Source organism: Xenopus laevis, chromosome 2S (genome assembly GCF_017654675.1).
Source record: "Xenopus laevis strain J_2021 chromosome 2S, Xenopus_laevis_v10.1, whole genome shotgun sequence".
Classification (NCBI taxonomy): Eukaryota; Metazoa; Chordata; class Amphibia; order Anura; family Pipidae; genus Xenopus; species Xenopus laevis.
Genome location: NC_054374.1, coordinates 102,835,457 through 102,862,865, shown reverse-complemented (window position 1 = coordinate 102,862,865; position 27,409 = coordinate 102,835,457). Strand labels below are relative to the sequence as shown.

General features: G+C 37.4%; 1 protein-coding gene across 2 annotated transcripts; it reads left to right on the top strand.

The window, feature by feature from the left end:
* Window positions 1-108: 108 nt before the first annotated feature.
* On the top strand, window positions 109-19,172 carry tgfbrap1.S (transforming growth factor beta receptor associated protein 1 S homeolog). Of its 2 annotated transcripts, none has more exons than XM_041584208.1 (12): window positions 109-294; window positions 2,556-3,294; window positions 5,004-5,198; window positions 6,517-6,671; window positions 7,958-8,040; window positions 9,106-9,447; window positions 9,828-9,885; window positions 10,276-10,419; window positions 12,143-12,289; window positions 12,501-12,660; window positions 13,078-13,511; window positions 18,889-19,172. In XM_041584208.1, exons 2-12 carry the CDS (start codon window positions 2,586-2,588, stop codon window positions 18,946-18,948), a joined length of 2,487 nt encoding a protein of 828 aa, XP_041440142.1. In that variant the 5' UTR covers window positions 109-294; window positions 2,556-2,585; the 3' UTR covers window positions 18,949-19,172. The 2 variants fall into 2 exon arrangements, with proteins under 2 accessions (XP_041440142.1, XP_018105276.1); XM_018249787.2 differs by lacking the exon at window positions 18,889-19,172 and adding an exon at window positions 15,728-18,323.
* The last annotated feature ends 8,237 nt before the right edge of the window (window positions 19,173-27,409 follow it).

Sequence of the window (27,409 nt, the reverse complement as noted above, 5' to 3'; positions counted from 1 at the left end):
AAGGCTCTGCTATCTGCTAGCTTTATGTGGAAAATTTGAAACTGTGCAGACGTGACACCATTCCTTTTTAAAAAGGAATGGTGTGACGTCGGCACTATCTCTCCGTAGGTACGAGTTGGTTAAAATGTTCATTGAGTTGGAAAGGCCACCAATTTTATATTGCCCGACCTAAAGATGGCCGACGGTGCGTTCGTTTCGTCACAGAAAGGAGCCGTGGTCACATGACTCGGAAGCCCCTGCACCAAGCACGTGACTGTGACAGAGAGGAGGCCCGGGTAGGCAGAGCACATCCAGGTACTGACAGGGGGTTTATTTGTGCTTACGTATCATACCTGGCCACGTGTGTGTGCACGCCAGCCAAGTACACATTGAGTGAGTGTTGGCTTTGAAATGCATGGATATATAATATATATATATATATATATATACATATATATATATACATACACACACACACACACCCCCCCCCCTCCCTCCATGTTTCTACTATTGGTGCATGTCCATGATTTCTTTCACGACTGCACAAGTTGAAATATTATTGTAGACTAGTGGCACTGAATATAGAAACTGGTCATGTTGAGCTGCATCTGAATAATGGAAAGTAACATAAGGTGCCTTAAAGGAATTGTTAAGTGTAAAAATAAAAACTGGGTAAATAGGCTGTTCAAAATAAAAAATGTTTCTAATATAGTTAGCCAAAAATATAATGTATAAAGGCTGCAGTGACTGGATGTGTCAGAACACTACTTCCTGCTTTTCAGCTCTCTTGGTTTACACTGACTGGTTATCAGAGACTTGAGGGGGGGCCACATAGGTCATATCTGTTGCATTTGAATCTGAGCTGAATGCGGAGGATCAATTGCAAACTCACTGAACAAATATGACCCATGTGGCCCCCCTTCAAGTCCCTGACTAGCTCAGAGTTATAGAGCTGAAAAGCAGGAAGTAGTGTTCTGGGTATTATATTAGACATCCAGTCACTCCAGCCTTTATACATTGCATTTTTGGCTAACTAACTATATTAGAATCATTTTGTTATTTTGCACAGCCTATCTATTTACCCTGTTTTTATTTTCACACTGAACTGTTCCTTTGAAGAGACAGTATACTCCCTGTTCAACACCAGTTCAATGATTCGGGCTTGTGCTGAACATCGTTTTTATTTTATTCACGTACAGTCTATGGTTTATTTGTTTTTTTTGTTTTTTTAGCTAAACAAGAATCCAAAGGGAATCTAATTAGCTGCCTCACAAGGGCCAAACACACAGTAGCTTCATTTTTTTCTGTTTAGATCAAGATATAACAAGAACTATACTTTTTTTAAATTGAAACAGTAGGCAAAATATGTTCCGCCCAGACGCTATTAGTTGAATTCATATTGAAAATGGGGTATACCACTCATTTAAGGTCAGTTTTTTTTAATAAACTTCTAATGGGGCTGTGTGTGCTGTATTTTAACAGTAATAAATCATAAAACTATGGTCATGCTGCTGTTTTTCAACTTCTGGCATCTAAAAAAGGTGGGTGTTGGCAAGTAATGTTGAAAGTTGAGCTTTAGTGACTGATGAAAAGACACATGCTAAATATTAGGGATTTCTAAATCTCTATTTTACATTTATGAAGTGTAATAACATTGCACGCTCCAATTAAAATATATGTTACGTATGCCTGTACAGTAGAAATAGAAAATAAAAGCTAACAGCCCTATTTATGGCAACTGTCAACTTTAAACTGCATCCAAAGAGCATCAGCTTTTTAACAGTGGGTGATCTGCAAAATCCACTTTATATGAAAGTTATTGGTCACAAATAAACTTACAGTTTACATATAAGAAAAATAACACTTTTGAAGAAATTTTTTTTTAATAACCACTCTAGTTTGGTGGATGTTTTAGTAATGTCGCAGTTCCTCTGTAAAGAGACAGCATTCTAGTGTCAGAGACATCATGGTCTGTGTGTGGTTATGCTGAAATCTTACAGATATTAAAATATCCATATATATAGTATGACCACCCAAATATTTTAAGGGGGAAATATACTCCCCTTACTTTTTTAAATAAGCATTGCTTATGTAGAAAAGGTGAATGTAGAACACTGGTGAATATAAATGTGTTTTTTTTACAGTAACATACCTGATTCCACAGTCCATCTCTGTTCAAAGGGACCAGTACTCGCTCCAGTTAGCTAACAGTGTAATGCAACGCCTCACTCATTTTGTTCCATTGTTCGTTGCCCCTCTGCTTTCCAGAGAATCTGTGCATCACTCATTATGGAAAGCCGAGAGACTTAATGTCCTAGAATTCATGACTTCACAATGGAACCAGGGAAGAGAGAGGATGCATTACACTGAGTTTAAGGGATGTTGGGAAATAGTACCCATTCAGATTAACATGGCTTTGTTTCAGTTTGTGGCATATGAATGGTTCACAAGCTAAGGGTCATCGATCTGGACCATAACCCACCATTCAGGTCTTTACATTTTTGTGTACAGTATCATCATTGTCAGTATTTTACTGTGTGGTTTTACTAATTTTATAATTGTACATTATGTGGCAGGTCACCCTGGGGCTCCCCCTGTATTTGGCCATGAGTGTACAGGCATTTCGGCTGGTGTGTGCATCAGAAAGGGAGCAGCTTCCTCTAGGAATTAACATAGAGTGCTTGGAATGCTCTGGCCATGATCTGTACCTTGGCACCAATGACTGTGTTATTTACCATCTTCTGCTAGTGGAACAGCAGCTCTCTGAGCCCATGGGACTATCTTTAGCTCAGCAAACTGATCAGCTCTACACCAGCTTTACCACTACTCTTCAAGGGCAGAGACAACTGGGACTAAAGAAGCCCATTTGTGAACTAAGAGCTGCTTCAGCCTTGAGCAGGCTGCTGGTACTATGTGATAATACTATCAGTATACTGTGCAGCGAGTCGCTTGAACCCCTTCCAGGATCCAAAATTCGGGGAGTTCTCACCTTTACCCTCAATGAGAACCCTGTGAATGGGGATCCGTTTTGTGTGGAGCTCTGCCTAATCTCCTCCAAAAAACGCACAGTTCAGATCTTCAGCGTGGGACAGGAACGAGTACAATTGATACGGGAGGTTGCCACTCCAGAACAGGCCTGTGTGGTAGCAGCTGATGGGCACTATCTATGCTTGGCACTCAGCAGCCGTTACATAACCCTTAATTATAATACAGGACATTGCCAGGACCTTTTCCCTTATCCAAGTGACCAGAAAAAACCAATTGTAAAGTGGATCAGTAGGCAAGAGTTTCTTCTGGCTGGACCTAGCGGATTAGGTGAGATGATGGCATACATAGACTTTTTGGATGGTTAACTGGAATGTTTTTAATGCTGCTACATGAACGTGCATGTATCATGGAAAAGTTCAGATTTCATTCTCTTCATTTTTGATTATTTAGTAGTGGATTTTCAGTAAGGGCATTGGGACCAGTGTTTTCATCCAAGCTGAATCCTGTGTTGAACAAGGCTGAATGATGGAGATAAATTCTTAATGGTAATCAGGTACCAGAGACAGATGCATTTGGTGCAGGAGTTTGATAGATGTACACCTGCATTCAACTAAAAGTGTACCTGTGCCCTAAATGTTTAGTAGATATCTGGCTAATGGTGAACACCATTGTAGCACAGATAAGAAACTGCTCCAAATACCTACAATTACAATACATAGCAGGGAAATAGAAAATGATGTAGGGGAATGTATGTACATACCCTAAATTGTTGCTTACTTTTGTGTAATGTGTTGCCCTTGTAGAAACTAGATTTGTATGATTTTATGTGTTATAATGTGCAGTCTTATTTTAGAAATATTTCTTACAATTTAGGCTTTTATGTTTTGCTATGCTGCATTTTAGGGTTAGGGTTATTAATACTGATGAATAGAGTCACTGGGTTTGAGATGGGAACCAAAAAAATAGTTACCTATAACACACTACATGAATAGTAAAATGTTTTTTCCGTTTCATCTTATTTGTGTTCTTACATCATGTTTTTTACTGAAGTTGTATTGGCATGCGTGGAAAAGCTGAAGTTACTGAAGTTTGTTGGAAATTACTTAATTTCTGCAAATTTTTTTTATATATTTTTTTTTTGTAGGAAACTAAAATAATATTGAGTTTTTTCAATGGCACAAATGTTTCTAAGGAAACTGAGGCTGAGGGTAGAGCCAAGCTGTGGTCAGAGAGCCAGAATTAAAGTGATACTGACACATTTTTATAATTGTTTATTTCTACATTTCACCCCAGTCCAATGGTTCTTAAAATGGTTGTTTACCTTCAAACACTTTTTTCAGTTTCATTTGGTTTCCTATAGTACATCAGAAGACTTTTTCCAATCTAGTTTCTATTTTTTTGACCGGTTTTCTAATATTGAATGTAAAGTTAAAATTTTCTTGTGTATTTCTAAAGCTGCTTTTGGGTGGGAACCAAACTCTGTAATTGTTATTTGTCCCTCCTGAGCAGATTCCCTAAATTTCATTAACGACAGCTGTTAGAATTGATACAATAGTTGCTAATATTCCACAGATACTGGTGAGAAATGTATAACAAGTTGTATCACCTAAATGTAGCAAATTGTGGCAAAACAGTAAAAAATAAAAGATGGAAAGCAATTGAAAAAGTCTTTGTTTATGGAGAACAATCTGAAACAGCTCAACTGAAAAAAACTGTTTGGAAGGTGAACAACCCCTTTAAAAGAACCTACACACGCAACCAGTTCTGTAACTTGACTCAATTCAACTGGGTTAGAGGCAGTTCTATCCTTCTCCCTGTCTAGTGCGAATGAAGGTACATCTCTGTTTGTTTACCAAATACATTGTCTATTACTGTAAGCAATGTTGCAGTGGCTAGCGGTTTGGGGGATTTCTAAAAACAGTTGTGCCAGTTGTGCTATCCCCCAAAGATAAAAATGGGATGTATCTACACACCTACAAGTGTACTTTATGATGGTCCTGGCAGGTCATTTTTACCCCATATATTTCTGTTGACAGGCATGTTTGCAACAGTTGCTGGAATCACTCAACGTGCCCCTGTCCGCTGGTCGGACAATGTGCTTGGCGCTGCTATTTCTTTTCCATATGTTCTGGCTTTGGATGAAGAGTTTATTACCGTGCACAGTATACTGGATCAGCAGAAAAAGCAAACCCTGCCATTCAAAGAAGGCGTTATCCTGCAGGACTTTGAAGGTAGCTGCTGAGTAACAGTGCTGTGTATATCAGAACAATGTGTACAGGTTTAGAGGTACTTGTGTACTCTAGGCCCCAGCTGTTGAATGCTTTAATATTCATATATATTTCTCGTAATGCTAAAGGGAAAGTAACGCTTCCTCAAAAATATTTCCAGTAGAATTACAATGTGTGACATTTTTTTAGCTAGCAAGGCAATCTAAATTATCTGGGCATGCAGATATTGTCAACAGATGGAGTCGTGGAAAACACCCCTTACGTAAGTCCTTGGCACAAAAAAGGTTATAATGTCTGCTGTGTATAGAAACAGGGGCGTAACTATAGAGGAAGCAGACCCTGCGGTTGCAGGGGGCCCAGGAGTGTAGGGGGCCCAGTGAGACCCTAATTAATTAGCAATTTTAATATATCTTGGTAAAATAGGCCAACTTATAAATATTTTGGGGCCCTAAATTGAATTTGCTATAGGGCCCAGTAACAACTAGTTACGCCACTGTATAGAAATCTATATGTAGACTGTAGGGGGCATTATATTTTCATGTGTTTATACACAGTATACTGTTTCATATTTTATCCACTGTACTTTTAGTACTTTAAAATAAGGAAAAGGAAGCTTATATGAACCATTTCTTATTGTTTGCTTTTGTTTCTTTCATCACAGTTTATCTTGTTTGATTACAAATTAGGGATGCACTGAATCTAGGATTCGGTTTGGTATTTGACCAGGATTCAGCCATTTTCAGCAGGATTCGGATTCAGCCGAATCCTTGTGCCTGGCTGAACAAAATCCAAATCCTTTAAATAATGTGACTTTTTGTCACAAAACAAGGAAGTAAAAAGCAGCTTTCTTTTTCTCTCCCCCTCACTTATTTGCATATGCAAATTAGGGTTCGGCTTCGGTAAGGTATTTGGCCGAATCTTTCACAAAGGATTCGGGAGTTTGGCCGAAAGTACTGGATTCACTGCATCCTTATTACAAATGCAGTTCACCCTTAAATTTAGGCAAACAGGCATGCAGAACTAATTAAAATAGACAAAATGTTTCTAGGTTTTTCCTGTAGTTAGATACATGGAAATGTAGGCAATTTTCATGTTGATATATGAAAGCAGAAACAGCTCTATTTTTGCATCCCTGAGTGGCTGATTGATAGTAAGCTGCATCTAACTAAAGGATTAGCATTTTACTTGTTTTTGCTGGTTTTAATTGTTTAATAAATGAAACTATGAACTTTGCATTGGACAGAAAACACCAAGCATGCACTAACTGTTGGCCTGTAGTTCTGCCCATATATTTCATGTTTTCTTTATTTCTGTGTTACAGGAAGGGTCATTGTGGCATCCTGTAATGCGGTGTATGTTTTAATTCCCCTGCCTTTGGAAAAACAAATCCAGGACCTGCTTTCAAGCCAGCGAGTAGATGAAGCTTTAATGTTGGCCAAGGGTGCTCGGAGAAACATTCCAAAAGAGAAATTTCAGGTTAAAAACTTTCTATAATAAAATAAAAAAGAATGCCTTTTATTTTTTAAATCACTATTTGGTTTGTATTTAAACAGAAGTGAAATAAAATTATTTAACCAAGCATCACTATTTAGACTTGACAGGAGGAATCATACACTGTACCCTGTTTGCATATAATATCAAATAAGGCAATTTACCATTTTAAGCAAACATTTCTTATTTCTCTATAAAAAGACAGTGCTGTACTTGATAGTATCCATGTTTGCATAAATCCTTGTTGGTAGCAAAACAATCATTTGGGATTTTTTTCTTGTATAAATGTTTTTTTGACTTCATATAAGAGAAAGACCAGGTCCAAGTCCAAGTATTCTTGATTATATATCCCATAAATGTACAGCTATTGAACCTTTTATTAGAATGCTTTGGACCTGGAGCTTTCTGGATAAAGGGACATTCCATAATTTGGATCACTATAATTTGCCTGCCAAAATAAAAAATTACATAAACCTAATATTATTGTTTTGCTTCCAATAAAGATTAATTATATCTTAGTTTAGATCAAGTAGAAGGTACTGTTTTATTATTACAGAGAAAAAGGAAATCATTTTAAAAATTTTTATTAAGTTGTAGAAATGATTTATAAAAGAACCACAACACTTTGGATGTGACAGCTCCCTTTAATAGATCAGCAGCAAAAAAATATTAATATGATATAATAGTAGGCTGTTTGAAGAGTAACACAGTTGTAAGGCAAATAATTAAGAAATTACAAAAAGAGGTCTGTTACAAAAGTAGATAAGAGGTTTGCCACATACATAGTAAGCAATGTTACATATTGCACAAATATAGAAAAAAAGGAAATTATAGAGCGCTGTTCAGTAATAATGATATATATTTAAACAAAGGGTAAATTATCAGAAAGAATCATTCATTAGGATTGTGAGTTACAAATCTAATTTATTGTGTATGTAGCTTTCTGAAGTGCAAAAAGTTGCAGGTGTTTTGAAGTGTTGGCAATCCCCTGGAATGCATTCTAGCTCGGTTTTTAGTTTTTTTAATTTAGTCTCCTGCATTTTTTCTGCATGTACTATAGTGCAACACAAATTAGTTTGAAGTAACTGAAAGGTGTAAAACCAAACAATAAACTGTTCTCACACCCAGCAGTATTTCCCTTGAATATGCAATTAGAAGGGACAATAGTGTAATAAACATTTGCTATATAGTGACACTCTAAGCAAACAGAATACTATTGGTTATGTTAATAAGCTGTGGTACCCAACATGTTATTTTTTCTGTTTTTGCAGGTTATGTACAGAAGAATCCTGCAGCAGGCTGGCTTTATACAGTTTGCTAAGCTTCAGTTTCTCGAAGCAAAAGAGTTATTTCGGTAATTCTCTGTAGGAATGCATTTAAACCTTAGTAGTTTTCTGCTGCAAGATTATGCCGAATGTCATGTGACTAATTTATATGGGATTTGGGCCCTGCATTTACTAACTAGCCTTTTTTTTTTTTTGCATCTGGGCACCCACATATATCAAACCCCAGTGATTAGTAAGGGAAAATATGGTCTCTATGAGGTGTAAGTAATCCCATGAAACAACTTCTCTGCTATTGCTATTCTTTATATAGAGCTGTGTCTACCAGTTGTCTGATGAATAATTTCGGGTTTCAATGCTATTTTAGTGTTAGCACCTTGTTGCTAGAGGACTGCTGCACCCTGATAGAAAAATTATTGATTTTATCTAACACTAGGGGACTGCTGTTTTGGAACAGAAGCCATATGATATGTATTATTTATAGGGATTCACCAAATCCACGACTTTGGATTCGGCTGAACTCCCAAATCCTTCAAGAAAGATTCGGTCAAATACCAAATCAAATCTGAACCCTTATTTGCATATGCAAATAAGGGTGGGGAGGGAAAAAAGAGCTGCGTGCGCAGCAGCTACAGTTTTTTTTTACTTCCTTGTTTTGTGACAAAAAGTCACATTATTTAAGGATTAAGGATTTGCTTCTGCCAGGCATGAGGATTTGGCCGAATCCTGCTGAAAAATGTAGAATCCTGGCCAAATACCGAACCGAATCCCTAGTTATTTAAAGACATGGTTAACCCCCACCCTATACCTGCTTCAATGAAACCCAAGCACAGTGTTTGTAGGTGAGCTATTTTACTGTGCATTAGAATAGTGTGACAGACCTGGTCATTAGTCCATGCCCCCTAAGTGCAAAGGTTTGTGTAGGGGGCCCATGTACAGCCCTGCAACTATGGTTAATGATGCCAGCTATCAGGATGTGGACAGCCAGGAAAGACCCCAGTTGCTATTGCAGAGTGGGGAGGCATTCGCAGAAGCACAAGGCAAAAATCATCATCAAAATTTATCGGTGTGCATTCTGTATATTTAATAAAGCAATTGATTTTAATGATATATTTTCTTTATTTATATCATTACAGAAGCAGCCAGCTTGACATACGGGAACTGATCTCTCTTTACCCTCTCATGCTGCCATCGTCCTCCCCGTTTATCCGCACACATCCCCCTTTGCATGAGTATGCTGACCTCAACCAGCTGACTCGAGGAGATCAGGAAAAAGTGACCAAGTGCAAGCGCTTCTTAATGAGTTATCTGAGTGAAATTCGCAGCACCGAAGTAGCAAATGGTTACCAGGAAGATGTGGACACAGCTTTGCTGAAACTGTATGCAGAGGCAGACCATGAAAGCTTGTTGGATCTACTGGTCTCAGAAAATGCATGTGAACTGTCTGATAGTGCTTCCTGGCTGGAGAAGCACAAAAAGTAAGCTATTGGCATCCGTTTGTAAAGCAAAACATGGCATGGCCTTTCCATCAGCAGATGCAGCTGGTGAAATAAAACAACTATGTAACGTTCAAGAAACTTGATGTTATTTTTTAACCTTATTTTTCAGTATCTATGTATTTAATGTGTTGCAACTGCTTCAAAAAAAGGAACAGTCACCATATAACACATGTTCATGCTGCACATAATTATCCATTTCACTTCAAAGCCTTATTGATGTATCATCTTATGAAAAATGTTATGTGATTTACAGGTCTGGGCTTTATTATGCTGCTTTACTTTTACTGTTCAAAGCCTAATCATAATCATTTCTAGTGTGGAGTCTGTTTCTAACATTTTTTTGTTTTAAATTAATTTAGATACTTTGCACTTGGTCTTTTATATCACTACAATAAGCAGGATGCAGCTGCACTACAGGTAAATTATTTTGTTTAGGTTTTAATTTACTTTTTAAAATATTCTTATGGCTGCTGTACATAGCTAGAGACAAAGCAATACCATCACTCCTTAGAGAGACATCTCTGCTTTGCTAAAAACTAGAGTAAAGCCAGCTATAACACTCAAACGAAAGGACGGCACTCCGGTAAAAGGCAGGTATTTATTGCAGGATACTGCAGAAGTTCATGGCCTTACACGTTTCGGGAACAAAATCCCTTAATCATAGGCTTCAAAGCCAGCTATATGCAATGGCAGTTTCTTTTGGTAATTTGATGTATTTTGTGTATTATTTTTTTCTAAACTTTATGGTTATTTACACAGGGAACTAATGCAAACTAATGGCAATTTTTAATGGGTTTACCCTGACAGATATGGGTAAAAATTATTAACGGGGACCTGGAAGACAGCACACGGCCAGATCTGTTTGAATACGTTGTAGACTTCCTAACATTCTCCAGAGACCAGCATCTTGTGTGGCAGTATGCAGATTGGGTTTTGCAGAAAAGTGAGCAGGTTTGTGGATTTGTTAAAAAACAACTTGGAGGGAGGCAACATATGAAAATACAGGGGGGGGGGCTATGTTTCTGACCTTTTCATTTTAATTATTATTAGTAAAATCAAAATAAAGTTTACTAGTAAGATTATGAAAGGAAATGTCAACCTAAAAACATTTTTTTGCCCAATAAAAGAAAACAAATTCTAAGCAATTTTGCAATATATGTCAATTACAAATTTTCTATGGTTGTTAAGTTATATGTACATGTATTGCTATTGAAAGAAGTGTTTGTCTCTTTCTATCCTCTGCTCTAATGGCTCAGACTTTTGAAACAATGTAAGACAATGCAGCCGATCTGTCTTTGCTGGGGAACTAAAGGTGGCCATACACCGGGAGATACGCTCGTTTTGGCAATGTCGCCAAACGAGCGGATCTCTCCCCGATATGCCCACCTTGAGGTGGGCAATATCAGGCTGATCCGATCGTGGGCCTAGGGCCCAACGATCGGATCCTAACGGTGGCTAACAGGCGGTCAGGTCGCATTAACGAACAGATGCGGCCGCGATCCGACGGGATTTTTAGTCCCGATCGACATCTGGCCGACATACAAAGCTGTCGGCAGCTTTTATCGGCCCGTGTATGGCCTCCTTAAGAATTTTGCAACATTGTTTAAAACGTAAGCCAGAAGTTAATTAAATGCTGCTTTCAATAGCAATTGTTTTTACAAATAACTTTAAAATCACTGAAAATTGTAATACATGTATAGTGGAGATTTTTATTTTGGGGTTTACTTGCCATTTAAGTAGGGGAACATTCTTACACATGAGCTGGAATAGCCACAAACTAATTAAAATGTAACAACTATAAGTATGTATGCTGTATAACATTTTACAAGTATCTTCAACTGTACCAGTACACAATATATGGTATTTCTTAATAACAACCCACACTGGTTTACTAGAAGGACCATCATATGCCAAGTAACTCTTTATACAAATTTCTCCTTCTATTGTATCAAGCTTTTCTATTTAAAGAAAAGTAACACCAGAAAATGAAATTGTTTTTAAGTAAGGAAAAAATAATGTAGTGTTGCCCTGCAAATGGTAAAACTTGGGTGTTTGCTTCAGAAAGACTATTATAGTTTATATGAACAAGCTGCTGTGTAGCCATGGGTGCAGCCATTCAAGCACAAAACAAATATTACATAACAGATAAGTTATGTATAATACAAGGCTTATCTGTTATCTGCTGTGTATCCTGTGCCTTTTCTCCCTTTTCAGCTTTGAATGGCTGCCCCACAGCTACCCAGCAGCTTGCTTATAAACTAAAGTAGAGTTGCTGAAGCCAACAAACCAGTTTTACCGGTCGGTGCAGGCCAACAGTGCATTATATTTTAATTAATTTAATACACTTTAATTTGTTGGTGTTACTGTTCCTTTAACATCCAAGACTTATACACTATAATAACAAAAAATACTCATTATTACTATGAATGTTAAGCATTGAATTCTATGGCAAATATACTATTGTTCAAAGACTGCAACAAGCAGAGAATAACCTTAGAATATGAATGCTATCTAATTAATACTACTGCCTTATACCTCCTCATATGAAGAAACTATTTTTTTGTATTTAGTGAATTATTAATGTAAAGAATTGTCTCTAGCAGTAGATGTGTTTGTTCTGAATTTGACTGTCAGTCTGGTCTTTTACTACTGAGACTCTCTACTGGTTCTACAGGTTGGTGTCCGGATTTTTACAAAAAGGTCTCCTGAAGAAAACACACAGAATGGCTTCTGTCCAGAAAAAATTGTGAGCTATCTGTGCAAGTACCATAAGGCTTTGCTCATTTTCTTAGAACATTTAGTCCTGGAGAAGATGTTACAGGTAAGGATCCTGCTAATTATCTTTGCTCTGTCCAATCTAATGCCTTGACGAACAATAAAGTGCAAATATACCTTATTTAGGATTGTCTGCTTTTGCTTCATAAATTTATGTCCACAGACTTCAGTGTAAACAGTCATCTTCTGTGGTCAAAAAATCATGAAATCATGAAAAACCCCAGTGTGCAATTGCTTGTATTATTTTTCCTGTGCAGAAGGAGAAGTACCACACGCATTTAGCTGTGCTCTATGTAGAAGAGGTCCAGCACCTTAAGGCAATGGACTCCCCAGATTTAGAACAAATCGAAATGCAACGAGGTAGACTTCAGGAGCTTCTGAGGCAGTCAGACCTCTATAGAGTTCTCCTTCTTATAGGTGGGTATTTATATAGTAATATACATAGTAATTGCTAATTGCTTCAGTACACATATTCTGATATTAAACTTTTGAAATTGTCCTTTTATATTCTGAACAGAAAACCTTATTTTGTTACACAAAAAGACAAAAGAGACCACTTCATTATATTTGATATATTTAAAATTTAAAATGAGGGCTAAAGTGATGAAGCGGCTAAATTGTTGTACTAAGCCCCATAAGAAGGATTTGCACCTTTGTATTGCACTGTCATTTTGCTTTAAGTCCTCTGTATTGCTGCTTTGTGACTTTATGTTAAGTTTTCATGTAAAAAAATACATTCACATTTGCCCAGACATATCAAAATACCAGTAAAATTATGGTAAGTTGCATTGTGAAGTGTAACCAGTTATTATGTTTTATTATTCACTCACTCAGATAAAATCAAAGGGACAGATCTAGACATGGAACGAGCTATATTACATGGAAAGCTGGAGGAACATGGTCAGGCATTGGATATTCTAGTTCATCATCTAAAAAACTTTGCTGCTGCTGAGAACTACTGTGTATGGAACTCTGAAGGGAGAAATGCTCCGTACCGTCAACATCTTTTCCAGCTTCTTTTGTCCTCCTACCTCACTCTTGCCTCTCATGACAATTCTTTTCTTGTGGCTGCTGTGGATTTATTAAATAACCACCCTGCAGAATTTGATGCAGTTAATGCTCTGCGCTTGTTGCCAGAAAACTGGTCAGTGCAGCTTCTCTCCTCTTTCTTAGCCGGAGCTATGAGGGAACATGTCCATGCACTCAGAATGTCACAGATAGCAATATGCTTGGCAAAAGCAGAAAATGTGATTTACAAGCAAGAGAAGGTGGGTATTCTTGGCATTTCCTCATAACAAAGACTGTACTTAACTGCATTTTGCAAAGCAGCTTATTAGGAAAATATCTGAAGTAGCCTAGGCAGTAAGGCCAGTGGCATACAGGGCTGATGATTGGCACAGAGTGGAGAAAAGCTTATGTGCTTCCATCTCTCTTTCTTACAAGTGTGAAAGACATAGGGTCAGCCTGTATGCAGACACATGTAGGCACATTTATCAAGGGTCGAATTTCAGATTCATGTGAGTTTTTTAAAACTCCCATAAACTTGAAATTCGTCCAATCAAAATGTATTAATAAAATCAAATTTTCTCAGCTTGGACAAATTGATTTGACCCGAAAACTTGAATCAAATTCAATTTAAATTAGAAAAACTCAAATTGAATTAAAAAAAAACTCGATTTGAGTTTTTTTCCCCCCAAAAAACTTGAATGTCAGGAAGGCTGCAAACATCACCAGATTTTTCCCTGGACCTCTCCCATTGACTTATACAGGGCCAGATTATGATAAATCTCAATTCAAATTCGAATTAAAATTCAAAATCGAGTTTGGATAATTCACAATTTAAATTTGAGAGTTTTGACCAAAAGAAAAATTCAAATTTTCACTTCGACCCTTAATAAATCTGCCCCTTGGAGTAGGTTTTGCACTTTATTGTTTTCGTACTGAAATATGCTCCATGTGGGTTTACACAGGCTTATGCCTGGACACTGTAATTAAGGCAAGTTGTGTATCACCCCAAAATCTTGTGTTTGCACCAGAATGGTGATGTCCTAATGCACAAGCGCAGTGCCCTACATAAATATGGAACAGAATGAGGGGGAATGCGAGGAGCGCAGTGACATCTAGGAAGTGCAGAATGTAAAGTGAAAGTACAGTTAATTGACTGCCCTGTCTCTATGATTGACATCTTAGAAATGTAAACACCTTTATAACCTTTAAACATGAAATCCAAATTCTTTGGTTTTTTTTATAATTTGCAAAAGACTTTCATTATACAGCTTTCTATATGTGGGTGAATGGTCTGCTTTTAAGTTGAAAGCATCCAGAGGGTTTTCTTCACTGCCCTAATTCAGCTAGTGGAGTAACTGCTTCTGCCAACCACCTATACCAGCAGTGTCATGTGGTTCCCATTAAAGTTGGTGGCAGCAGGGTCAGTTTGTGCCATGACCCTAAAACACAATATCATGCTATTGATGTTGTGAAAGAACAATAAGAAAAAAGAAGCTTCCCATAGAAATGAGATTTGCAAACTAAGAACGTAAGAATGGGTTATATTTGCTGTCAATAAAATTCAGGGTTGTGGAGTCGGTATATAAACCCTTCGACTCCTCAGTTTATGATTAATATGACTCCGATGTTTTTAAAGGAACAGCAACACCAAAAACTGAAAGTGTATAAAGTTATTAAAATAGAATGTACTGTTGCTTCAGAAAGACTACTATAGTTTATATAAACAAGCTGCATGGGGCAGCCATTTAAGCTGGAAAAAAGGAGAAAAGGCAAAGGTTACATAGCAGATAACCGACAAAACACCATTCTATTGGACAGGGATTAAGTGCTATGTAACCTGTGCCTTGTCTCCTTTTTTCCCAGTAGCTTGATGGCTGCTTGTTTATATAAACTATAATAGTCTTTTTTGAACCAAACACACAAGCTATTACCAGTGCATGCTAACAGTATATTATATGTTATTTCCTTTAAAATGCTTTAATTTTTTGGTGTTACTCTTCCTAATGTATTTTCCATGTTGACAGAAAGAAGTAAAGTCTTCAACATACAAGGCAGTTTATCACTGCGAAAGCTAAAAAATATAACCACATACTTTGGTAATTATAAACTAAAATCAAAGTTAAACTACATAAACCAAAAATAAAACCTAGGAAAACCTAAAACAACTTGTGTATCAGTTGAACCTATCATATAGCTGTAGAATAGCTGTTAAATACAATCCACAATTAACTAAAGTATTGTTCTTAGAAACAGAATTGCTTATGCCATATTCTCTTTCATAGAAGCTCTTAAATTTGATTATTTTCAGTGCTTGTATTTAAAGTTATTAGGAGTCAGAGTCTGTAAATTTCTAACTACAGATACCAAAAATTGCTTCCGACTCCACAGCTCTGATAAAATTAGGGATTATGTTTATCATGTATTAAGTGTGCCTCATTATTATTATTGCTATTATTTTTTGTTCTATTTGTTGTAGTTGAACCTAAGAGAAAAACCTATTGTTCTCACTGATAAGAAATACTGCAGTGTGTGCCGGAATCCTTTCCAGGAGCCAGTCTTTGTAAGGTACCCCAGCGGCCAAATCGTCCATACACACTGTGCAACAAAATCCCATGTGAACAGTAGTATTGGCGCCCATCCAAAGTCTAACAAGCAAACTTGAATCGGTAGTCTCAGAGGTTCCTGTAAAATCAATCTTTCTTTGCTGGACATACATGAATCAGAAGTTTTGTCTACAGGAGATGATGAGTGGCTTTAGCACTAAGTAATCCGGAATAAGTAAATTATTCTGCATAGGATGTAAGGGATCATAGATGCCTTCATGCATTTATAAAGTCAGCACAAAGCCCTTTAGCAACGATAAGCAACTTCTACAAAAGTTGGAAACTTGAAAGCATCCAAAAATAACTTTTTTTTTTTCTTTGCACATTTTTTTTAAAAGATATTTGCACTGAAGATATTTTGCATACGATGCGATAAGCATTGTGGATTAACATGAAGAATAGGCCAACTGTCTTGCACAGGTGATGTTTTACTGCAAACAGAAATATGGCTGTGGGATTTAAATCATGGATCATAAACAGTTTATAGCTGTTTTTTCGAAATGCACTTGTCCATTGCTCTCGCAGGTGATTAACGCTTGATCATCAATACAATTACACACCAGTAAGGTGAGATGGTTTTGACTATTGCATTAATGACTTGGCTTCTGAACTTGATTGCTGTTTTTGTAAATTGGATAAAGCAGACGTTGGAACATTTAAAGCTTTCAGAAAACATATCCTTCCCGTTTCTCCTCATGTTATTGTGGAAAATGGAGGGGTATTTCCCTTTATCTGTTCACTGGGCACCCACTTCTAGTCACCCCCAAATGATAACATTTCTGAACTCGTTTTTAAATGATACACTCCTTCTCCAAAGCACTTATTTCAGTACTGGTGCAGATCCTTGATGAGTTAGAACCACAGAAGCACACAGTAGGCTACTTGTGTGAGTGGGTTTTAACCATTATTTTACTCCCTATCACTTGGAGCTTAGTGCTTTGGGGCATGTAACCGTGCTTCATTAGCTTTAATCTTTAGGACTTCAGTCTAGAGGAAAATAAAATAGCAGGCTGCAGGTGGCCATAGAAGCAAAGATATTATCATACAAAACTTCATTATTCTGTGTGTGTATGGCAGGAAATGAGCCAACTGCTATCGGCAGAAAGATATCGGTCAGCTAGGACAGAACATTTTGATCACAGTGGTTGCAGGAAAGATCATAATTGTTACGCCGATGGCCACCTTTAGTCTTGTCAACGCCATGTGTACTAGTACGGTGCAACAACCCCTTTATTTGGCTAATTCCATCTATATCAGAAGCGTTTACAACAGATTGCATTTGTTTGTCAGTGAAACTGTTCCTAACAATTTATCATCTGTGGTCATTGTTTTGAGATTTCTTTGCAACAATGGTGCTCCAGTGTGGCCAGTCCATCCCAGTGGTGTGATGCACCTGTCCATTGTTACACGGTGGGAGCTTTTACGGTTCGTGCTGCATGTTTACAAAGTGTACAGAACTGTATGTACCTGAAGGAACACACATTTTCCTTTCTTTGCAATGTTGTATTATTCAAGACTACTGTGCCTCTGAATAAAAAAAAAAGTTTACTCAGTATTTGATACTGCATGCAGTGCCACAGAATGAAATCGAGAAATACTGTCTTGGCTTTTTCAAGGGCGTGGGGGAAAAAAAAAAATTGTTGAAAAGATTAAACATAATTTCTATTTATATCGAAATATTCAGAAAGTGAGCTTTTAAGACACATCTTAAATTTTCATGTGTATCTCTCTGCCACACTCCTGTTTTGTTCTTTCACTTGTTCTTCAAAGCTGAATTTATTTTCTTCAAGGGAGTAGAAAAGGTCTACATATCAAGCGAGATTACTGAGGCCTCCCTTGCTTATCACAGTTTATATGGCCTCACCCAAGTGAAAGGTGACTATTTCAATTACAGTTAGGGGTACAGATGCTCACAAGCATAACAATTATAAATGTTTCTTATAAATGTTTCTACATTGCCTCTATAGAAACAAACATCATTACCAGAACAACTGGAATGTAGTAGTTTTCTAAATAAAATACAAAGTGTGTATTACTATAACTCATGACTCAGGAGTCTTTTGAGTACAGAGAAAGAGAAGTCTGGCGGCTTAGACGGACTGTGTATAGACATGTTGTAACTGTTGACTGAAACACCCCAATAAGGTAGACAATTTTTCCATGGTGGGTGAAGATGTACTCAACATCAGTGTGTAATTTTTCTAAAAATATGCTCTGCCCCCGTTCTATTATATTATTACACTTCATTGGTTTGTTTTTTTTTCCATGTATGTAAATATTCTTTTTGTCACCGTGGATGAGATCTATTCCAGTGGTAAGGTAACATAGAAAATAGATATTCTGTCCATAATCTGTTAAAATAAATATCTGTAAAAAAAAAAAAAAAAAGCTATAAATTCTCAGTACCAGTCTCAGGAATTTTTATGTGCTTTCTGCTGGGTCACATTAAGCAAACCAAAACCAATGTAATCTCTTATAAATCAATGTAGTATCCAACTTTTGTAACTATTCTCTCACTATTTGAAGTGCAATTGCGAATCCCACACAAATTCATTATGTTGTGCCTTATTTTGGCCTTTAAATAGGACATTTTTAAGAAAAACAACACTGTTTGCCTAAATTACAGATCCAGTATGCCACACAAAAAACGTGCCAGCTATAAGAATGTTCCCTTTCTGCCTGTCACTGCCCTCCATAAAGAGATTGCTTAATAAGTGTATCTGAACTGAGTTCTCTCTGCCCAAGCCATCACCCTGCCTCCGCCATGTTTTACAGATGATGTGGTATACTTTGGATCATGAGCTGTTCCACGCCTTCTCCATACTTTTTGTTCTTGCCAACATTCTGGTAGAGGTTGAACTTGGAATCATCTGTCCAAAGAATGTGTTTCCAGAACTGTGCTGGCTTTTTTAGATGTTTTTTTTTTTTTTTAGCAAAGTCCAATCTAGCCTTTCTATTTTTGATGCTTTGAGTGGCATACACTTTGCAGTGCACCCTCTGTATTTACTTTCACACAGTCTTCTTTTTATTTTAGACTTGGATATCGATACGTATACCTCTTGGAGAGTGTTGTTCACTTGTTTGGCTGTTGTGAAGGGGTTTCTCTTCACCATGGAAATGATTCTGAGATCATCCACCACTGTTGTATTCTGTGAACGTCAAGGTCTTTTTGCGTCACTGAGTTCACCATTGCTTTCTTTCTCTGGATGTACCAAAATGTAGATTTTGCCACTCCTAATATTGTAGCAATTTCTCGAATGGGTTTTTTCTGTTTTTGCATATTAAAGATGGCTTGTTTCACCTGCATGGAGAGCACCTTTGATCGCATGTTATCTGTTCACAGCAAAATCTTCCACATACAAGCACCCCCCCCCCCCAATCAACTCCAGGACTTTTATTTGCTTCATTGATAATGACATAACAAAGGAATTGCCCACACCTGCCCATGAAATAGTCTTTGTCAATTGTCCAATTGCTTTTGAGCCCCTGCAATGAGTGATTGTGTTAAAAAAGGCTTTAGTTTCTCACATTTTATGCAAGCTTTTTGTACAACCCAATGAATTAAAGCTGAAAGTCTGCAGTTCAACTGCATCTGAGTTGTTTCATTTAAATGTACAGAACCAAAATTAGAAAAAGTTGTCTCTATCCAGAGATTTATGAGCCTAACTGTATCTCTATAAAAAGCTAGGGGAATCCTATCCTCTTTTGTTTCCCCTGATTATATTTAATCAGTTGGTTTTTGTAATGAACCACAACAAAATTAGCTACTGATACATACATCTATGTTTGAAATTGTTGCAAATGTGTAAGAGCCAGGCATATAGTGACATAGTAAATTAAGTTGAAAAAAGACACATCCATCAAGTTCAACCTTTTATGTCTGTAAATTACCTGCCTAACTGCTAGTTGATCCAGAGGAAGGCCCAAAAAACCCATTTGAAGTCTCAAATTTACCTTAAGAGGGTGAAAAAATTCCTTCCTGACTCCAAAATGCTAATGGGTTTAGTCCCTGGATAAACTTGTACTATGAGCTATCTCCCATAACACTGTATTCCGTCATTTGCTAAAAAGCCATCCAACCCCTTCTTAAAGCTATCTAATAAATCAGCCAGTACGATTCAAGGAGAGAATTTCACATCTTCACAGATCTCACTGTAAAAAACCCCTTCTGAATATTTAAACGGGACCTCTTTTCTTCTAATTGGAATGGGTGCCCTCATGTCAGTTCGAAAAACCTACTGGTAAATAAAGCATTAGAGAGATTATTATATGATCCCCTTATATATTTATACATAGTTATCATATCTCCCCTTAAGTGCCTCTTCTTCAGCATGAACAACCCCAACTTGGCCAGTCTTTCCTCATAGCTAAGATTTTCCTTACTTTTTACCAGCTTAGTTGCCCTACTCTGTACCTTCTCTATTTCAATAATGTGTTGTTTGTTCTCTGGAGACCAAAACTGTACGGCATATTCTATATGGGCCTTACCAGTGCTCTCTACACTGGAAGAATGATCCCTTCCTGCTGTGAATCAATGCCCCTTTAATACAGCTTAATACCTTATTTGCCCTTGATGCTGCTGACTGGCATTGCTTGCTGTAGCCAAGTTTATTATCTACAAGGACTCAAAGGTCATTTCCCATTATGGATTTGCTTAGTTCAGTCCCATTAATGGTAAAAGTGGCTTGGATATTTTTAAATCCCAGGTGCCTGACTTTACATTTATCAACATTGATCCTTTTGCAAGGTGCCACATCCTGGATAGAATTAATTGAGCTCCATAGTTTTGTGTAAAAAAACCAAACACTTATACATGACTTACAAAATCCTCCCCAAAGTCATTAATGAACAAGTTAAATAAAAGTGGACCCAATACTGAGCCCTGAGGGACCACTTGAACCTTATTCCAAGAAGAGAATGTACCATTAACAACCACCCTCTGTACCTGATCCTGTCCTTACAATAAACCCAACCAAAATATCCTTCCCCATTTTCCCTTTCTTTTTTTGCCCACTACCTCATCTAACCTGTCTTCCACGAAATCCTTTACTGAGCCAACCCCTCCCCCCCCTTACACGCCTAGTTTAAGATCTCCTCCAATCCAATATCCATCTTCTCACCCAAAACAGCTGTACCATAATCACTGGGGTGCAGCCCATTCCGGGCAAAGAGCCTGTAGCTGATTGAGAAATCAGCCCTGTTGTCCAAAAACCCTCCTCCCTACACCAATCTCCCCACATTAATCTCCTGAAGCTCCCGCTGTCTTCTAAACGTTGCTTGTGGCACAGGAAAATTACCTTTGAAGTCCTCAACCTCAACTTTACACCTAGTTTTTTAAAATCATTCTTGAGGACTTCACCACCTCCTCTAACTTTGTTATTGGTACCTATGTGTTCAAGGCCACCGGGTCTTCAGCAGCCTCTCCCAATAACACGTCCACTCATTCCACCACATGCCGAACCCTAGCACCAAGCAAGCAGCACACTGTTTGGCATGATGGGTCTATATGACAGATTACCCTATCCACCTTTCTAATAATTGAATCCCTTATAACTAAAACCTGACTACCCTTCTTTGCACTACCCACACCACCTGTATTAGAGACATTGCCCATATTATATCCCCTTTGCTGTTATGGCTTTCATTTTGTTTGCCTCACATATCTGAATTAAACATTTTTGGATTTAATATCCACATTCTTAAATGTAGTAGATTTAGTAAACTTAGGACTACAAAATATCTGCTTCCAAGGGTAAATTCAGTACTTCTCTCCCTAACCTGTCCCTGACAAAATGTGATATACTAGACCCATTATTATTACTACTAACTAACTAATTTAGAAAGTGTCAATATTTTTACCAGCTCTGTACAGTAGAAGGGTGTATACATCAAACATACAAACTACATGCAAAAATTCACCAATACAGGAGGCACAGAGGGCCCTGCTCAGTGGAGCTCACAGTCGGATTCCATCAGGCACCTGTACACACAGCTCCAAAATAGAATATCGCTGTCTACATCAGAGGTCCCCAATATTTTTTACCCTATAACTGTAAAAAAGTCGGAGAGCAACACAAGCATCCTAACTTTTGGGGTACCAAAAAGGGATTTGATTGTCTACTTGGTAGCCCCTATGTGGACTGAAAGCCTACAGGAGGCTCAGTTTGTCAATACACCTGTTTTTTTTGCAACTAACACTTGCCTCCAAGCCTGAAATTCAAAAATAAGCACCTGCTCTGAGGCATTGGGAGCAACATTCGAGGGGCTGGTGAGCAACATGTTGCTCCAGAGCCACTCGTTAGGGATCACTGGTCTACATCATACATAGGGTTTGATTTATCAATGTTCAAATTTGAATTTTTGCCACAATTCAAATTTGAATTTATTAAGCACAAAAACACGAAAATTGCAAATTCATGTAGAAGTCAATGGGAGTTGTCCTAGACAAAATGTTTTTTTTTTTTTTTATTTGAGATTTTTGAGTTTTTCAAGTTACAATTATATTCAATCACGGTTTTTATGTTCAGGTTTTTTAATAAATAAACACGTTTGAGTTTTTATAAAATGTTAGTTTATTCGTAGTATAAAAAAACTCAAACCCCACAAATTAGATTTTTAAGTAAGCCCATTAAAGTACATTTTAATGTCAAGTAGATTTTAAGGTTTTCTACTCCATCATTTTTACTTTTATCACTTATTCAATAGAGATCAATAAAACACTGCAGACTTTACATAAGAAAAAGGAACAATCATGGCATACTATAAAAGGTAAGTTTAACGTTTAAATATACAATGCAGCTCATTTGTTTAAAGAGAGGAACTGTGTGCATTTATTTTGCACTTGCCTAGAGAGGCGGACAATTTATTTTGGCATTATTAGGGCACATGTGCATTGCACAGCAGTATGGAAATGCTGATTTCTGTCCAGCAAGGAAACAAAAATAGGTGTATCGAACAGCAAAAGGAAATTAAGATCTCACTGGTTTGGTTAACACAATAGACCTTCCCAAAGATACAGTTGCAAGATAAGGGGACATATTCATTAGTATTATAGGTACTTGTCTTGTATATATATATATATATAATATTATTTTGCTGTCATGTAATTGAGTTCTGTATTTTTACTACATGAGCCTTTATTGCTTTGATATACAGTAGAGAAAGTAAAGATCATGGTTGCAAAAAGTCCAATTAATGTGCAATTTTTAATTTTACTGTGAAGAAACTTTCATATATGGTAACTTTCTCCATTGTTCATATTTAACCTTTACTTTGGTTAAGCGAGGAAGCGGCTGTCTGTGTTGGAGGAGTCATTTTATCATGTGTTCAGCTGTGCCAGCACTGTCGACTGTTCATATCTGGGTATATAGCCTAACGCTTATCTACTAGTACATTGTAATGTAAAATTGTAAATATATTAAATTTATTAAAATATTTTGCTCTGTAGTTAAACTGTCATTTTTGGTATGTTGTTGGAGATGCCATAACTTATACACAGTATTTTTATCGCTTACCAGTCAGATATAAAATAAGCATCTTATTTTTAGAACATTGTCCATATAGTATATAGACTCTTCATCTAAAATGACATATTCAGTTGGAATACGGTTTCTCTAGAAACAATGTCAGCACAAAGTGTGGGTTTTGTTTAACCAGAGGCAAGCAAATTAACATTATCTTGCATTAAAGCGCAAACATATTCCACAGAGCTGCCCAATAAATGTGTATATACATTGAACATAGAAGTTCATATACAAAGTAGCCAGTAATTGAACTGCCCAAAAGTGCTTACAATTTATAAGACCACCTTGACCAGTGCCAAGAGGCTGGATTGATCACCACCATTGGTCTTTCATTTGGGGCAGTGGAAACAGGTCCTGTAGAATGATAAATGGCATTTTACTATCCAGTAGTTTGCCAAACCCAGACTTTGCTGTCAGATACCAGGAGAACACATTACACATCATGCCAAAGGTAAAGTTTCATTGACAGGCACAGCAAACTCTAAGGATGCAGTGTACAGTGTATAGTTTGCCTATTTTCAGCAAAAAACTGCTCCCATATACAACGCGAGGTCTATATAAAATTGATTTGCTGAGATGGGAGTAGAAGAACACTGACCTGAACCCACATAAACACCGAAGATTGAATTGGAACCCAATTGTGATCCAGGACTGATGAGAGATGACTAGCCAGGGATTATCACCAAACATCATTGTCTAATGAACTTTCGGATGACTGCACCTTATTTGGGATGTCCACATCTACCCGTATTGCAATATACAGTTGTGTGCATAATAATAATAATCTGACATCACTAACCTGATCTATCACTATTTTTTGGTAGACATATTTCTATATGGCAAATAATTTACTAGTAGGTGTATCAGAGTAATAGAAAACAGACCTAACAGACATTCATGCTGCTGATTCTGTCTAACAATCCTTAATTGAGGCTTGTTCCAAACAATAGCAGTGAGGTCATTCATTCTGTGAAATAACTGGTGTATTTAAGGAAGGAAGGCAGCAAATGTTGTGCATGCTGGTTATAGTGCATTTTTCTCTGAAAATCCAAGTAAAATGGCTTTTTCCAGACATTGTTCACAAGAACAGCGTACTTTGATTAAAAAGCTGATCGGAGAGGGGAAAACACAAAGAAGTGTAGAAAATTATAGGCTGCTCAGCTAAAATCTTAAGTGCTTTAAAATGGCAACCAGAACCTGAAAGACATGGAAGAAAACTACCATTCGAATGGATAGAAGAATAGCCAATTGGCAATGACTCCTGCCTAATGATCAGCTCCAGGAAGATCAAAGAAGATCTAAAGTTACCTGTGAGTACTGTTACAATTAGAAGACGCCTATCTGAAGCCAAAGTATCGGCAAGAAGCCCCCACAAAGTCCCATTGTTGGAAAAAAGACAAATGCTAGAGGTTCCAATTGGCCAAAGAACACATAGACTGGGCTAAAGAGAAATGGAGCAACATTTTGTGGACTGATGAAAGCAAGATTGTTCTTTTTGGGTCTAGTGGCCACAGACAGTTTGTCAGACAACCCCCAAACACTGAATTCAAGCATCAGGTTATGGGGATGTTTCTCATACTATGGTGTTGGGCCTATTTATCACATACCAGGGACATGGATCAGTTTCAATACATCAAAATACTTGAAGAGGTCATGTTGCCTTATGCCGAAGAGGAAATGCCATTAAAATGTGTGTTTCAACAAGACAATGAACCAAACACACCAGTAACCGAGCAACATCTTGGTTTCAGGCTAACAAGTTCCATATGCTGGAGAATAGGTGTAAAGGGGACTCCAGTTTATTGAAGGATGGGATCAATAGTTCTGGTCCAGCAAGTCCAACACAACCAGCTCTTCACTCCCAGGCTCCAATAGCTGTGTTGGAATGTTGACTGCAGTAAGTACCCATAGGTTGGGGGACTTTTCTACAGAAAGATGATTATGGCAATTCTTTCTTCTTAATACTGACATGTTCCAATGAACATTTCTTTAATATATATATTAATCAGAAAATCTCCTACGAAAGGACAACTCAACTCCATCAGCTAAAGCAAATCAGAGAGCCTGCTGACTCAGTTGAAGTTATTCATAAGCATTTCATACTACTTGTTACTGAACATTTCATGTATACTGTATGTGGAGAGTTAAACCCAGCCCAGACAAATGCTTTAATTATATAGAATACATGTTTATATAAACACAAATAGCTTGGAAATATTTCACTGCTTTAAGCTGAATGTACTGTGTTATATTATAACGTATTTCACCTTCAATAATAGTTCTAATTCCTGTGTGATTATTTTTTTTTGCTGACTCTGTAAATGTGATACATCTGTACATGTAATGCTTTGGGTAACCTCTGTGCCCCATGCACAATGATCCTTTCCGCAATTTTGATCTTCATGCCTTAAGTCTACTATAAAATCATGTAAACATGAAATAAACCCAAAAGGTTGATTTTGCTTCCAATAAGGATTAATTATATCTTAGTTTGGATCATGTACAAGGTACTGTTTTATTATTACAGAGAAAAAGAAAATAATTTCAACAAAATGTAATGATTTTATTATAATTGAGTCTATGGGAGATGGCCTTTCCATAATTCAGAGCTTTCTGGATAGCAGGTTACGGATAACAGGCAATTACTTTCACTTTCCATTCAGCACTTACTAGATGTCACTGCTCTCCACACATTCCTCAGTTCTCTTCACTGTTTAATTGTGTAGCCAGTGAATGGGGATGGACATCAGGTCCCTAGTTCCGGTGCAAAAACAAGATTTTGAAACGATACAAGGTAGTAAGACAAAACAGAGGAGCCAAAAGGATAAAAATAGCTAAAAGCACTTAAAAACCCAATGGGTAATTCAGAGGAGGTAGTAATGAACTTACCTCCTCCAAGCAGACACCAACGAAAGTGGTAATTTTCAATAATAGTTTATTCACAAAACAGTATTGCAACGCGTTTCGCAGGCATTTCCTGCTTTATCAGGCAATATGGAACGGGAGCAAAAATCACTAAAAAAAACAGAGACAGGCAAATTTGTAAAATATTATTGTATACAGCTGTTCAGATTATGGGAAAGTGTGGATACTAAGTGATGCCCTTGGGCCAAGTATATGGGGGGGAGTGGAAACAAGGGGAGGAGAAATAGTTCACAGCATGGGGAAACAAGTGCTGATGGACATGGGGAAACAAGTGCTGATGGACATGGGGGATAGGCTACTCGTATATATTATCTAAATTGGAAACCAAGTATCTTGGTGGGAGACATACAATAGTAACATAAGAACGTGACCTAAGGTATATTTAAAGCCAGGGGATGTAGCACAGATGACTAAACCAACAAAAGAAATCAATAAAATTAAGATAAAGTGAAAAAAACTTACCAGTGTCTTTATATAAACACGCCAGGCGCCTCTGTGCTGCTTGAGGACGCCTGAGCGTGTTATATAGTGTGACTAATTAATGGGAAGTATGTGGGGGGAGGGGAAAAAAAGGGAAAGAGGAATAATACACAGCATGGGGAAGCAAATGCTGATGGACATGGGGAATAGGCTGCTGGTATATATTAGTCTAAATGAGAAACATAAAGTATCTGGGTAGGAAACATAAAATTAAACTATGTGGGAGACATAAATTAGTGAACTAAGGTATATTTAAAACAAGGGGATGTAGCACAAATGACTAAAGACAAAAAAAAAAAAGGGGAAATCAATAACTTTTAAGAAGGAATAGATATAATCTTACCAGTGTCTTTGTATAAACACGCCAGGCGCCTCTGTGCTGGGGATGCCTGGGCGTGTTATATAGGGTGACTAATTGGAGGAAAGACAAACAGGAGATGGTGTAGCCATATTGGTGGTGGAAACCAGATACCAGGGTCCTGAGGGTCTGGATCCAGTACATTTCTAGTTTTTTTAAAAAATCAAAGGCTGCAGAATCTGCAGAACCTCAGGACCCTGGTACCTGAGGGTCTTAATGAAGTTTTAGAAAAACTCTATTAACTCATCTTATATCATTCCATATGCCAT